Genomic DNA, 16,547 nt, shown 5'->3' with positions numbered 1-16,547 from the left:
TACCTTGGTTCTGAAGGTAATTCGTCGGTGGGGTCTGGGAATGTAGGAGATCAGGACTCTGCCAAGGAAACTCCTTGACAATAGGGTTCTGTTGACCCATTTCCAGAGGCCTCTGGCGCTCAGGGACTGCCCAAGTCGGGATCTTAGGGTGGGTTTGCATCTTTTGAATTCGATCAGGATCCCCTCGAAGTTTTGGGACTTGGCTTGGCGCTGCTTCCATGGGAAACTGTGCGTGAGGGACAAGGTGTAAGATAAGAAGTCTACCTAAATAAACTATATAGATGTAATGGATTTCTTTTCCATTTCATAATTCAATTTTTACTTGTGTATGTCAAGAACGAAGGGTTAAAAGTAACCCGCAATCTTCCGAGGTGGCTGGATTTCAGGCAGCGCCCCCTTGTGGTCTCCACGTTTCCGGCTCCCGTTTGCTCCCGGGGACGTTTTGCACCTTGTGGGCCCCTGTTTATTTTCTGATTTGAGTTTTTTTGGGGGGGAGCTCGGGATGGATTGTCACATGTTGCGTCTACGACCGAGGTGGACACACGAGGAGGTCGTTGTTTCATGCATAAATATTTTATTTCATTTCATGCTCAGTTCATACAAAAATGTGCAGAATATACAAACATCGCTGGTTCACGTGACATGCTCCTCGTATATTAGTAAAGTTTCCTGCAAGAACATGATATAATAAAAATACATTCTCAATACCCCCCCGATGCCCACCCCACAACAGGTATAGAAAGAAAAAAGAGGCAGGAGAGAGAGACACCAGAACAGCGGCCGCCTCCAGCAGGGGGCAGCGTCCATGCTCAGCGGAAACCAGTGTACCAGCAGGCGCAGGACCCGAGACTGCAAATATCCGGACAAAACGATGTCGGGTCTGATGTGCAGCCTGGCGGCATCTAAGCCGGACCAGTCGGATATACCAATGCAGAATCCGTACCGGCGCAGAAACCGTACCGATGCAGATTTCACACCAATGCAGAATCTGTACCGGCGCAGAATCCATACCGGCGCAGAATCCGTACTGGTGCAGAATCCGTACCGGCACAGAATCCGTACCAGTGCAGAATCCGTACCGGCGCAGAATCCGTACCGGTGCAGAATCCGTACCGGCACAGAATCCGTACCAGTGCAGAATCCGTACCGGCGCAGAATCCGTACTGGTGCAGAATCCGTACCGGCACTGAATCCGTACCAGTGCAGAATCCGTACCGGCGCAGAATCCGTACTGGTGCAGAATCCGTACTGGTGCAGAATCCGTACCGGCGCAGAATCCGTACTGGTGCAGAATCCGTACCGGTGCAGAATCCATACCGGCGCAGAATCCGTACTGGTGCAGAATCCGTACCGGCGCAGAATCCGTACTGGTGCAGAATCCGTACCGGTGCAGAATCCGTACCGGTGCAGAATCCGTACCAGTGCAGAATCCGTACCGGTGCAGATTTCACACCGGTGCAGATTCCATACTGGTGCAGATTTCACACCGGTGCAGATTCCATACTGGTGCAGATTCCATACCGGTGCAGATTCCATACTGGTGCAGATTCCATACCGGTGCAGATTCCATACTGGTGCAGATTCCATACCGGTGCAGATTTCATACCGGTGCAGAATCCATACCGTGCAGATGTCATACTGGTGCAGATTTTCTAATGGTGCAGGCCTTTACTGGCCACAAGTCCTAAAAGATGCACTAACTTAAAAGGGATCTGAGCCCCAGAAGCTGCAATCTACCTGCAAATAAAAACAAAAGCAAATGCAGCTCTTCTGCCACTACAAGTCCCAGCATGGCATGGCTATATATAAAAAAAAGTTCAAGTGTCTCTCTCTTCTCTAGGAAAATCCTTTCACCTCGTGTTTCCATCACTTTCCCTCTCTCCCCCACAGAAGAAAGAGGGGTGAGGAGCCCTCCCCTGCGTGCATGTACTACAAGCAGCATGCAGGACATAGGTGAGTACAGGTAACAGTCATCAGACGGATAGATACGGCGGCCGGCCGGAGGGAGAGGGTTCTTATCCCTCATGTGGGGGGATGAAGGGTTAAATCGACCCAGCCAGCCTCCTCCATGTGACCAGTGTAGGAAGGGAGAGGGTTAATAATACTGTGAAAACCTGCCCGAAAGGTGAGTGCACATGGGAGAATGAAGGTGAGACGCGCTGCAGCCGGTGAGTGAGGGTCTGCAGAGCTTTTAGTAAACAATTAGTGATGTCTCATGACAGGCAGGCCACGGATTGGATGGGGGAGACGTGCTCTGCTGTCTTGTAGCAGATGAAGGGTTAATAGATTGGTGCCCAGCAGCACTAGAGTGAGCGCATCAATAAAACATGCACCTGCTATACATACAGTGACCACCGGAGGTCACCACTGCACCATTAGAGATCGACCAATCAGGACATTGTAATAGCATGCGTCTGCGGTGTAATGTGTGCGGTGTAAAGTGTTATATGTCTGCGGTGTAATGTCTGCGGTGTAATGTGTTATATGTCTGCGGTGTAATGTGTGTGGTGTTATATGTCTGCGGTGTAATGTGTGTGGTGTTATATGTCTGCGGTGTTATATGTCTGCGGTGTAATGTGTGCGGTGTAATGTGTTATATGTCTGCGGTGTAATGTGTGCGGTGTAATGTCTGCGGTGTAATGTGTTATATGTCTGCGGTGTAATGTGTGTGGTGTTATATGTCTGCGGTGTAATGTGTGTGGTGTTATATGTCTGCGGTGTTATATGTCTGCGGTGTAATGTGTGCGGTGTAATGTGTTATATGTCTGCGGTGTAATGTGTGCGGTGTAATGTGTGCGGTGTAATGTGTTATATGTCTGCGGTGTAATGTGTGCGGTGTTATATGTCTGCGGTGTAATGTGTTATATGCCTGCGGTGTAGTGTGTGCGGTGTAATGTGTGCGGTGTAAAGTGTTATATGTCTGCGGTGTAATGTGTGCGGTGTAATGTGTTATATGCCTGCGGTGTAATGTGTGCGGTGTAATGTGTGCGGTGTAAAGTGTTATATGTCTGCGGTGTAATGTGTGCGGTGTAAAGTGTTATATGTCTGCGGTGTAATGTGTGCGGTGTTATATGTCTGCGGTGTAATGTGTGCGGTGTAATGTGTTATATGCCTGCGGTGTAGTGTGTGCGGTGTAATGTGTTATATGTCTGCGGTGTAATGTGTGCGGTGTAAAGTGTTATATGTCTGCGGTGTAATGTGTTATATGTCTGCGGTGTAATGTGTGCGGTGTTATATGTCTGCGGTGTAATGTGTTATATGTCTGCGGTGTAATGTGTGCGGTGTTATATGTCTGCGGTGTAATGTGTTATATGCCTGCGGTGTAGTGTGTGCGGTGTAATGTGTGCGGTGTAAAGTGTTATATGTCTGCGGTGTAATGTGTTATATGCCTGCGGTGTAATGTGTGCGGTGTAATGTGTGCGGTGTAAAGTGTTATATGTCTGCGGTGTAATGTGTGCGGTGTAAAGTGTTATATGTCTGCGGTGTAATGTGTGCGGTGTTATATGTCTGCGGTGTAATGTGTGCGGTGTAATGTGTTATATGCCTGCGGTGTAGTGTGTGCGGTGTAATGTGTTATATGTCTGCGGTGTAATGTGTGCGGTGTAAAGTGTTATATGTCTGCGGTGTAATGTGTGCCGTGTTATATGTCTGCGGTGTAATGTGTGCGGTGTTATATGTCTGCGGTGTAATGTGTGCGGTGTTATATGTCTGCGGTGTAATGTGTTATATGCCTGCGGTGTAATGTGTGCGGTGTAATGTGTGCGGTGTAAAGTGTTATATGTCTGCGGTGTAATGTGTGCGGTGTAAAGTGTTATATGTCTGCGGTGTAAAGTGTTATATGTTTGCGGTGTAATGTGTGCGGTGTAATGTGTGCGGTGTAATGTGTCTGCGGTGTAATGTGTTATATGTCTGCGGTGTAATGTGTGCGGTGTAAAGTGTTATATGTCTGCGGTGTAATGTGTGTGGTGTAATGTGTGCGGTGTAATATGTCTGCGGGGTAATGTGTTATATGTCTGCAATGTAATGTGTGCGGTGTTACATGTCTGCGGTGTAATGGGCACAATGTAATGTGCGGTGTAATATGTCTGGTCACTGTAAGCTGTGTGCTAGAATATTTGCAGTAATATAATATGTGTGGCGCAGTGTGCAGCATAATATGTGCAATAAGATTTGTGCGGTATAATGTGTTTAGCGGGATATTTGCGGTAATGTGTGTGGTGGAGTGTGCGGTATAATGAGACTTGTGGTGTAATGTGCGTGATGGTACGTGTGACGTATCTGTGGCGGTACATGTGATATATATGTGGTGTGACGTGTGAAGGGGCCCCTTGAAAAAGGCGATCACGCCGAAACGCGCGTCGGGGTGGGTGCACTCGGCGGATACGCTCCTTTCCAGCTTTACTCAGGTATAGTGTCTGTTGCATTCTACTCTGCCATTATTTATTACTAGTTTGATATAGTGACTATGATATTCATTTTATGGCGGATTATGTGGGATGGGTACACGTTATATATATGTGTCTATGATTGTATTTGCTGGTAATGGGTATTTTCCCAATACTTTATGGACATTGCCTTTATATATTGTATCCTCAGTAGTGCCCCCTTGCGTTTCCTACGTGCACATTGTTACTTACAATCCTCCACTCCTCATTGGTCTCTTGGCCAAATATCCTGGTATTATTGTATTTAATTAATAAAATTATATTTATATATTTTTGAATATATGTATTCTGGGTGTTTTTTGATCGTGTTGTTTCTCAGTGTTTATGCTCATTATTGTGCGATTTCTCCCAATATGAGTTCCAATGTAACCCATATTTACTCAACTTTTTGATATTAATTTCATTATATGGTATATATAGTTTTGGGTTCTTTATTTCCATGAAGTTGTTACTTTTATATGCGGTGTGATGTATATGTGGCGGTACGTGCGATGTATGTGCGGTGTGATGTATATGTGGCAGTACGTCTGAGGTATGTGCGGTGTGATGTATATGTGGCGGTACCTGCGATGTATGTGCGGTGTGATGTATATGTGGCAGTACGTCTGAGGTATGTGCGGTGTGATGTATATGTGGCGGTACCTGCGATGTATGTGCGGTGTGATGTGCGGTGATGTATATGTGGCGGTACGTGCGATGTATGTGCGGTGTAATGTATATGTGGCGGTACGTGTGATGTATGTGCGGTGTAATGTATATGTGGCAGTACGTGTGATGTGTGTGCGGTATAATGTGCGGTGTGATGTGCGGTGATGTGTGATGTATATGTGGCGGTACCTGCGATGTATGTGCGGTGTAATGTGCGGTGTAATGTATATGTGGCAGTACGTGTGATGTGTGTGCGGTATAATGTGCGGTGTGATGTGCGGTGATGTGTGATGTATATGTGGCGGTACGTGCGATGTAATGTGCGGTGTAATGTGCGGTGTAATGTATATGTGGCAGTACGTGTGATGTGTGTGCGGTATAATGTGCGGTGTGATGTGCGGTGATGTGTGATGTATATGTGGCGGTATGTGCGATGTATGTGCGGTGTAATGTATATGTGGCGGTACGTGTGATGTATGTGCGGTGTAATGTATATGTGGCAGTACGTGTGATGTGTGTGCGGTATAATGTGCGGTGTGATGTGCGGTGATGTGTGATGTATATGTGGCGGTACCTGCGATGTATGTGCGGTGTAATGTGCGGTGTAATGTATATGTGGCAGTACGTGTGATGTGTGTGCGGTATAATGTGCGGTGTGATGTGTGTGCTTTCTTTCCTGTCGTTATTAGTAGTACAGGATCAGGATTGGCTAGTTGTGTGTATCAGGATGAGATGAGGAGACACGCAGACACTCACAGGAGTCGTTATCCGCTCACACTCAGACACACTCGCATCCCCTCACACTCCCGGGGTCTCGCTCATTTTCCTGGCTGGTGTCTCTGTGGAAATGTGAAGGATTTTCTATGAAACTTTGGGGTCCCCTCACCCCATGATGTCCGCAGAGGGGAACGGATTGGCACCAGTTCACAAGACTGCAAAAAAAAAAGAAAGAACAGAGGTGAAAAGTCATCGTCCACCCCATCGCCAGCAGCTCAGCACATGGTATCACACATGACAGCATTAGATACAGATGCATAACACACAGTGCCTTGAAATAGTCGTCATACCCCATGAACTTTTCCACATTTTTCACTCTACACCCACAATCTTAAAGTGGTATTCCCATCTCCACACCTTTATCCCTGACCTGTCTGGTGGGCTCCTTGGTTTTCATGATGCTGTTTGATCTCTAATGTTCTCACCCAAACCTGTGAGGCCTTCACAGAACAGCTGTAGTTATACTGAGAAGGAATCACACCCAGAAGGACGCAATGTACTGATTATGTGACTTCAAGGGGCGATTGGTCACTCAGGATGTCACACATGGTGGTAGCAGCATCCTGCTGTGGGGAGGCTTTTCGTCAGCAGGGGCAGGGAAGATGGTCAGAGTTGATAAAAAGATGGATGGAGCTAAATACAGGGTGATGCTGGAGGAAAACCCGAGACTGCGGCGTAGGTTCATCTTCCAGCAGGACAATGACTCCTAAACCCTCCATTGTGGCTCTGGCAGGTGGTTTAATCAGAGCATATTCTTGTGTGCGAACGACGCAGTCACAGTCCAGACTCAAATCCCAGAGAATCTGTGACAAGACGTGAAAATTACTGATCACAGACGGCTCCATCCAATGTCACTGAGCGAGGGGGCAAAGAAGAAGGGGCAAAATGTCACCTCTAGATGTGCAAAGCTGGAGAGACAGACCCCAAAGGACTGCAGCGGCAAGTGCACCAAAAGGTGGTCCTACAATGTAGTGACTCAGGGGCGGGATACAAATGCACGGAACAATTACGCTTGTGGATGTAATGTGAAAAAGGTGGCAAAGTTTACGGTATGTGAATACTTTTTCAAGCCACTGTACGTTACACCATGATAAGATTAGCTACCCGGCTCAGCAGGCGGTATCACACTTGCCCAACTTAGATATAGTATAACATGTTATCCTATTTCTCCTCTAGCACATTAGTCGTGGTATGAGTCGGCGGCGGGCAGGAATCCCCTCTTCCTTTTGGTGTGCACAGCGCCACTTCTCTGCCGCTTTCCTCTTTTCTCCGCGGTTTTTTCCCTGTGATTCAGCAGGCAGTATCACACATGACCGGCTTAGATACAGTATAACATGTTATCCCATGTCTCCTCCACTAGTACATTAGTCGGCGGTGGGCAGGAATCCCCTCTTCCCTTTGGTGTGCACAGCGCCACTTCTCTGCCGCTTTCCTCTCTTCTCCGCGGCCTTTACCCTGTTTCCCATTTTCCCTTTTTTCATGGCTGCCGCCTGTGTTCACAATGTTACTGTGTTTACAATGTTTGCCAAGGCAAACAGGATCATGGGGTGCATTAAAAGAGGTCTGGATACACATGATGAGAGCATTATACTGCCTCTGTACAAATCCCTAGTTAGACCGCACATGGAGTACTGTGTCCAGTTTTGGGCACCGGTGCTCAGGAAGGATATAATGGAACTAGAGAGAGTACAAAGGAGGGCAACAAAATTAATAAAGGGGATGGGAGAACTACAATACCCAGATAGATTAGCGAAATTAGGATTATTTAGTCTAGAAAAAAGACGACTGAGGGGCGATCTAATAACCATGTATAAGTATATAAGGGGACAATACAAATATCTCGCTGAGGATCTGTTTATACCAAGGAAGGTGACGGGCACAAGAGGGCATTCTTTGCGTCTGGAGGAGAGAAGGTTTTTCCACCAACATAGAAGAGGATTCTTTACTGTTAGGGCAGTGAGAATCTGGAATTGCTTGCCTGAGGAGGTGGTGATGGCGAACTCAGTCGAGGGGTTCAAGAGAGGCCTGGATGTCTTCCTGGAGCAGAACAATATTGTATCATACAATTATTAGGTTCTGTAGAAGGACGTAGATCTGGGGATTTATTATAATGGAATATAGGCTGAACTGAATGGACAAATGTCTTTTTTCGGCCTTACTAACTATGTTACTATGTTACTATGTTACTTCCAAACCACAGAGGATGCAATATTCTCCAAACCCCTTTGGGCCACAGTTCACAGCTGTCTAGACGGAGCCTCGGGTGCCCTCCAGCAGAGCGCGGCCCCCCTATCCGCTGCACCGTCAGCTTCCCGGCGATGCCAGTGTAAGGTGCGGAAATCCATAAGGCAGGCTGGCTCGCTGCCCAGGCCAGCGCCACATCCAGAGCCGGCTACATGTAACGTGGGCACCATCTGCCAGGCCCCAAAACAGCCACCACCGAACAGGAAACCAGGGAGGAAGGCAGAGCGCCCTCAGATGAAATATTAACCAGGGAAAAGCACTTAACGTCCTTTATTCTAGCAAAACAAAACCACACGAATCACGAGCGAACATCCAAATTACTTCCTATAAATCGTCTATAAAGATTTCTGACTTGTTTTTCACTTCATAGAAGCTTTTGGCTTTCACTGGCTCGGTATTTGGCTGCAGAATGAGTTATCTGAGAACCCCTAAGTGAGCGCGTTCCAACAGGAGGTTTGTAGCTCCTCATCTGTCTATTTGTGCTGGTTTATGACCACAGACACCATCGTAAAGAAGACACAGAAGAGTCAGGAACGGCGGTCAGTACAGGAGCTCACTGATGCATCCTCCGTTAATTCATTCTGCAGCCAGCAATGCGTAGAGATTAAAAAAAGCATAAAAATAACATTGTCCCAATCCTGCTATAAGAAAAAAGTTACAGAACTTTATACTATTCAATTTAATATCCGTCGTCACAACCATTGCTCCAATGCTTCTAAAGCGGGGTGGGCAACGATTTATCCCCACTAACACTAACTGTTGTGGAGGCCGAACCAAAAGAACGAAATTATTTCGACCAATAATAAAATTATTATTAGAATTATTATTTACTTTAATATTGAGAAGAATTAAAGCTGTGACTCGCTGCTGCTGCCTGCTGATGATGGGGCTGATAAGTGTGATGATGGGGCTGATGCATCTGATGATGGGGCTGATGCGTCTGATGATGGGGCTGATGCGCCTGATGATGGGGCTGATGCGCCTGATGATGGGGCTGATGCGCCTGATGATGGGGCTGATGCGCCTGATGATGGGGCTGATGCGTCTGATGATGGGGCTGATGCGTCTGATGATGGGGCTGATGCGCCTGATGATGGGGCTGATGCGCCTGATGATGGGGCTGATGCGTCTGATGATGGGGCTGATGCGTCTGATGATGGGGCTGATGCGTCTGATGATGGGGCTTAATGTAACTTGTGCTCTTATCTGTAGCAGCGAATCACAACCTTATAATATACTACTTATCATAGAATTATAAAATCAGAGGTAAATCATTCGCTCCTGTCATTCCACCCCAATGCAATGATCAGCAGCCCCCCAAACACCCCCGACACATACAATGATGCCCCCAAAACACCCCGACACACTATATGATGCCCCAATCACCCCCCACGCATACACACACTATGATGCCCCCAATTACCCACACACATACACTATGTTGCCCCCAATCACCTCCCCACACACTGATGCCCCCAATAACCCTCCCCACACTATGTTGCCCCCAATCCCCCCCACACACACATATTATGGTGTCCCACAGTCCCGCAAACACTATTATGCCTCCAGTTTACCCCTATTACTGCCCTGACTGGCATATGGGGCCAGTGGGCAGAGGGGCCGCATCAGGCCCCATCTCATCTGCTCACCGGGCCCCTACTGGCGCTGCGGCAGTTTAACGCTATTGACGTGCGGGCGCACTGCGCCACCAATGATCCTTGGGCAATACTGGCAGGATAACGTTCCGTAGCAACCACAGATTCACACTGGACTGCCGGCCAAACGGGACATTTTGCGCTCTATGAAATATTACAAGTGACACCACTTCCCTGGCGATTCCTCATTCAAAGGCGACTATTTGATAAAGGCCGTTGTCCGGCCGAAACGTCAGCCGTCGCTACACTGATCACCATCAATAAAATACTCACCTGAAGCATAACAGTGATTCTATACTGGACTCCGTTTTATGGGACCAATGGTCCCATAAAACTAGCACCTTATCCTCTCCAGTTGAGTGCTAACCATCTATACTATAGGCTTACCCCTGCAGTATGATGGCCCTCACAGCCCCCCATATAGTACGATGCACCCAGTTTACCCCTGCAGTATGATGGTCCTCACAGCCCCCCACATAGTATGCTGCCGCCAGTCGACCCCTGCAGTATGATGGCCCTCACAGCCCCCCACATAGTACGATGCACCCAGTTTACCCCTGCAGTATGATGGTCCTCACAGCCCCCCACATAGTATGCTGCCGCCAGTCTACCCCCTGCAGTATGATGGCCCTCACAGCCTCCCACATAGTACGATGCACCCAGTCGACCCCTGCAGTATGATGGCCCTCACAGCCCCCCACATAGTACGATGCACCCAGTCTACCCCTGCAGTATGATGACCCTCAAAGCCCCCCACATAGTACAATGCCGCCAGTCTACCCCTGCAGTATGATGACCTTCACAGCCCCCCACATAGTACGATGCACCCAGTCTACCCCTGCAGTATGATGGCCCTCACAGCCCCCCACGTAGTACGATGCACCCAGTCGACCCCTGCAGTATGATGGCCCTCACAGCCCCCCACATAGTACGATGCCACCCAGTCGACCCCTGCAGTATGATGGCCCTCACAGCCCCCCACATAGTACGATGCCACCCAGTCTACCCCTGCAGTATGATGGCCCTCACAGCCCCCCACATAGTACGATGCCACCCAGTCTACCCTTGCAGTATGATGACCCTCACAGCCCCCCACATAGTACGATGCACCCAGTCTACCCCTGCAGTATGATGACCCTCACAGCCCCCCACATAGTATGATGCACCCAGTTTACCCCTGCAGTATGATAACCCTCACAGCCCCCCACATAGTATGATACCGCCAGTCTACCCCTGCAGTATGAAGGCCCTCACAGACCCCCACATAGTACGATGCACCCAGTCTACCCCTGCAGTATGATGACCCACACAGCCACCCACATAGTATGATGCACCCAGTCAACCCCTGCAGTATGATGACCCTCACAGACCCCCACATAGTACAATGCACCCAGTCTACCCCTGCAGTATGATGACCCTCACAGCCACCCACATAGTATGATGCCACCCAGTCTACCCCTGCAGTATGATGGCCCTCACAGACCCCCACATAGTATGATACCGCCAGTCTATCCCTGCAGTATGATGACCCTCACAGCCCCCCACATTATTTACTTGCACCCAGTCTACCCCTGCAGTATGATGACCCTCACAGCCACCCACATAGTATGATGCCACCCAGTCTACCCCTGCAGTATGATGGCCCTCACAGCCACCCACATAGTATGATGCCACCCAGTCTACCCCTGCAGTATGATGGCCCTCACAGACCCCCACATAGTATGATACCGCCAGTCTATCCCTGCAGTATGATGACCCTCACAGCCCCCCACATAGTATGATGCCACCCAGTCTACCCCTGCAGTATGATGACCTTCACAGCCCCCCACATAGTATGATACCGCCAGTCTACTCCTGCAGTATGATGGCCCTTACAGCCCCCCACATAGTATGATACCGCCAGTCTACCCCTGCAGTATGATGGCCCTCACAGCCCCCCACATAGTATGCCACCCAGTCTACCCCTGCAGTATGATGGCCCTCACAGCCCCCCACATAGTATGATACCGCCAGTCTATCCCTGCAGTATGATGACCCTCACAGCCCCCCACATTATTTACTTGCACCCAGTCTACCCCTGCAGTATGATGGCCCTCACAGCCCCCCACATAGTATGCCACCCAGTCTACCCCTGCAGTATGATGGCCCTCACAGCCCCCCACATAGTATGATGCCACCCAGTCTACCCCTGCAGTATGATGACCCTCACAGCCCACCACATAGTATGATGCACCCATTTTACCCCTGCAGTATGATGCTCCTCACAGCCCCCCACATAGTATGGTACAGCCAGTCTACCCCTGCAGTATGAAGGCCCACACAGACCCCCACATAGTATGATGCACCCAGTTTACCCCTGCAGTATGATGGCCCTCACAGCCCCCCACATAGTATGATGCCACCCAGTCTACCCCTGCAGTATGATGACCCACACAGCCACCCACATAGTATGATGCACCCAGTCTACCCCTGCAGTATGATGGCCCTTACAGCCCCCCACATAGTATGATGCCACCCAGTCTACCCCTGCAGTATGATGACCCTCACAGCCACCCACATAGTATGATGCCACCCAGTCTACCCCTGCAGTATGATGACCCACACAGCCACCCACATAGTATGATGCACCCAGTCTACCCCTGCAGTATGATGACCCTCACAGACCCCCACATAGTATGATGCACCCAGTCTACCCCTGCAGTATGATGGCCCTCACAGCCCCCCACATAGTATGATGCCACCCAGTCTACCCCTGCAGTATGATGACCCACACAGCCACCCACATAGTATGATGCACCCAGTCTACCCCTGCAGTATGATGACCCACACAGCCACCCACATAGTATGATGCACCCAGTCTACCCCTGCAGTATGATGACCCTCACAGACCCCCACATAGTATGATGCACCCAGTCTACCCCTGCAGTATGAAGGCCCTCACAGCCCCCCACATAGTATGATGCCACCACAGCCCTCCCACACTCACCATATAATGACCCCTCAGTCTCCCAATCCATGACGTCTGACAGCCCGTCTTCCACTGTATAATGCCTACACAGCCCCCCAAAGTATACAACAGCCAGCCACAAGGTGCAATTCCTTCACAGCCCCCTACGGTGTCATGTCCTGAAAGCCCCCCAAATGTATGATGCCTGTACAGCCCTCTCCCTCACACACACACACAATATGATGCCCCCACAGAATCCCACTCATATGCCTTCCCTGGCCCCGTTCCTCCCAGCGCTCTGCTCCGGACCGCACTGTGTGGTGTGGACTGAGGCTCCGCACAGCGGGCGCCATCTAGTTACCTCATGATGCCGCTCAGACTCGGACGCACCGGTTCAATGGTGGATCGGGGGAGGGGGTCGTCTCCCTTTTTCATTATTGGTGACATAGAAATGCCGGGTGGGGATGATGGCGGTGCCGCTCGGCACCGGGCTGTCCCAGCTCACTGGCGCAACAACACTGTTTTCAGCCCTTTGGCTGCCCGGCTACATGGGTCAGACAGGGAAACCAGACCATTCCCATGAGCGGTGGCACCTCAGCGGTTCTGGATTCATCCTGTGGACACGTGATATATTTTATCTACAGGACAACCTGATTTAATTTAGAGCAAAGGAAAAGAAATGTCACCATGTACAGAGCCGTAGAGAAGGAAATATACGACCACAGAGATACAGGCGGCCATTACTGACGAGAGGATGAGATGAGACCAGAAAAGCAGAAGAGGCCTCGAAAGATTGAATGAAAACCCGAGAGATTGATGGAAAGTGAAATTACAAGAGAGCGAGTGCTGTGCGTCTGTCTGTCACGCTTCACCGGATCCTGCCACTGGCAGCCAACCCGCCGCCCCGCTCTACTGGAGCCCTGACATGGCACGACTAGGAGGGGGCTCCTCATTGTGCCCGATTACTGGGGAGACATGGCGGCCTCTGTCATGTCCGTCAGCATCTATCCATGAATAGCTAACATATATTTACCCATCTAACCACTAAACTGTAAAGCGCTACAGAATATGTTGGTGCTATATAAAGATTATTATTATTTATAACTGTATATTTCCTATCTATCCATCTAGCTCATACTTCTCTACCCCTCTTTCTAAATTATTCTGCAAATTGAATGTGTCATCAAGATGTAGTCTTCTGCTTTTCCCATAACCTCATGTAGGATTTATATCTCAGGGTCTTTGGATCGGTAAAATCAATCTCAGACCCCCGTGATAATTAGTTGCCAAGTGAGGCCCAATGAAAGAAAAACTCCTTAAGAAGAACATTCGCCATTATTAAGCTGCCACAAGTTTCAAGCAATATGGGAAAGAAAAGGGGATCTCTGCTGTCAAAAAGCGGCACATAATGCAATGCCTTGGACGAAATATGAAAACTTAGATATTTCACGAAAACTTAAGCGCGATCATCATACTGTGACGAGATTTGTGGCCGATGCAGTGCACAGACAGGTTCGTGCTAATAAAGGCATAATGAGGAAGGTTCCTGCAGATAAAGGCATAATGAGGAAGGTTTCTGCAGACAGATTTCTCAGATTAAGAGAGTAGCTGCTAGAATACCATTACAAAGCAGCAAACAGGTATGTGAAGCTGCTGGAGTCCTGTGAATCTCGAGGTATAGGATCCTCCAGAGGCTGCAGTTGGGCATAATCCTACTCGGCCACCCTTAAACAGCACTCACAAGCAGAAACGGGTGCAGTGGCCCTGACATACATGAAGACGGATTGTAAACTAGCCATGTTTACTGATGATGCTGTGTAACCCTGGATGGTCCAGCTGGATGGAATAGTGGATGGTCGGTGGACAGCCACCAAGTCCCAACAAGGAGGTGACGGAATCGTAGGAAGAGAGCTGGTAGGTCCTTTAGGGTCCCTGCAGGTGTGAAAATGACCTTGGCAAAGTATAAGAAGTTTCTGACTGAACACTTTCTTCTATGGTACAAAAAGAAGAACAGCGCCGTCCGTAGCAAAATCATCCCATGCTGACAATGCACCATCTCCTGCTGCAAAGGAACCTCCGACTATGGGCATAAAAGCAGAGAGACTCATGGTGCAACCACCACCCTCCCCTGACCTCAGACCTATTGAGAACCTTTGGAGTGTCCTCAAACAAAAGATCTATTGAGGGTGGAAGGCCGATCACATCAGAACAGCAGCTCGGGGACATCCAGCAAAGAAATCCAGGCAGAAACTCTCCAAAAACTCACAAGTTGAAGAATTGTGACATCACAGAAGGCTCCGATGTCACGTCACGTGGCCCGTGAAGATGGTTTTTGATTGGAAAATCTTTTGGATTTCAGTAAATGTGACGTTTTAATTCCACAAATGACCATTGTCCGTTCTTTACAACTTATACAATGTTTGGAAACTCTGAGGTGGTGACTGCCTCCACGCTTGGACGAGTTCCTCCCATCGTCTATGTCCACGTGCATCTTTTTACTAAGATTTCAGAGCAGAAACTAGAAGTCTACGAGGTGTTTTGGAATTTGCAGGAGGATTTTGAGAGTTTCCTCTCAGTTTCTGCTCCAAAAACTCCTTGAAAAACTATTTGTGCCCACAGCCTTATGCGGTTTTTGATTAGTGCTGGATCGTACCTGCCCTTTACATTTGTAGACTTTTGGGAGCGACATGTGCGATATGGTAGGATTGCATCAAGGAAAGTCGCCTTGTGACCGGTGAGTGCACGAATAGATTAATTTGCTCTCGAAGTTCCTCAATATGGTGAGTATCACATCTATCGATATTCTGTGTAACTCGCGTGTAATATCTATTCGTCCGATATCTGAGTATCTATCTCATATATACACAGTGTAGGCCTCTCCGCTGTTATGTTACAGTTATGTACCTGGTTGGAAACCTCACCTGAAGCTTCTGAACATGCACCGCAGGTCCACATACAAGGCTCATGTACCTCTTACAACATTGACCAGTGCCCTGTTGGTGTTTTATGTGGGTAAACGCTGGTGATGGATTCTCTTTAAATCTGGAGACTTACTTCCAAAGTTGATGACACAGGACACAGTGATGATCAGGAGTCCACCCACCAACGCCACAATGCTCAACAGCTTGGCCACACGTCCCAGTCTGAGGGCCCCGTCCACATCACCTTGTTGGAGGCTGTTACGGGACTGTGGTAAAGGGAACGAGTACAATTAGTAACAGTCCTATCTCATTTATCCTTTTACACCATCCTCTATTACTCTTCTCCATCATGTCCCCCCATGATCCTTTCATTCACCTTTCTCCACCACTTAGCCATAATCTCCTACAGAACCTTCCTCCATCATCACTCCTCATCCATACACCTCCACCTTTCTCCACCATCTTGGCATAACATCCTACATGACCTACAGTGGGGCAAAAAAGTATTTAGTCAGTCAGCAATAGTGCAAGTTCCACCACTTAAAAAGATGAGAGGCGTCTGTAATTTACATCATAGGTAGACCTCAACTATGGGAGACAAACTGAGAAAAAAAAATCCAGAAAATCACATTGTCTGTTTTTTTTTAACATTTTATTTGCATATTATGGTGGAAAATAAGTATTTGGTCAGAAACAAAATTTCATCTCAATACTTTGTAATATATCCTTTGTTGGCAATGACAGAGGTCACACGTTTTCTGTAAGTCTTCACAAGGTTGCCACACACTGTTGTTGGTATGTTGGCCCATTCCTCCATGCAGATCTCCTCTAGAGCAGTGATGTTTTTGGCTTTTCGCTTGGCAACACAGACTTTCAACTGCCTCCAAAGGTTTTCTATAGGGTTGAGATC

The 16,547-nt window shown here is 48.5% G+C and overlaps 1 protein-coding gene across 1 annotated transcript in view; it reads right to left on the bottom strand.

Annotated features, from left to right (window-relative positions):
• Nucleotides 1-554: 554 nt before the first annotated feature.
• The window catches only part of PRRT2 (proline rich transmembrane protein 2), a 30,170-nt gene continuing 14,177 nt past the window's right edge, over nucleotides 555-16,547 (bottom strand). Inside the window, exons 3-4 of the mRNA XM_069734996.1 lie at nucleotides 15,771-15,903; nucleotides 555-6,025 (exon numbers count right to left, since the gene is read on the bottom strand). Coding sequence (XP_069591097.1) covers nucleotides 6,018-6,025; nucleotides 15,771-15,903 — 141 coding nt within the window. The 3' untranslated portion in view covers nucleotides 555-6,017. The remainder of the gene's footprint in view (nucleotides 6,026-15,770; nucleotides 15,904-16,547) is intronic.

The sequence above is a fragment of the Ranitomeya imitator genome, chromosome 7 (assembly GCF_032444005.1).
Source record: "Ranitomeya imitator isolate aRanImi1 chromosome 7, aRanImi1.pri, whole genome shotgun sequence".
Classification (NCBI taxonomy): domain Eukaryota; kingdom Metazoa; phylum Chordata; class Amphibia; order Anura; family Dendrobatidae; genus Ranitomeya; species Ranitomeya imitator.
Note: the sequence above shows the minus strand (reverse complement) of the source record. Positions and strands in the feature narration are given on the sequence as shown.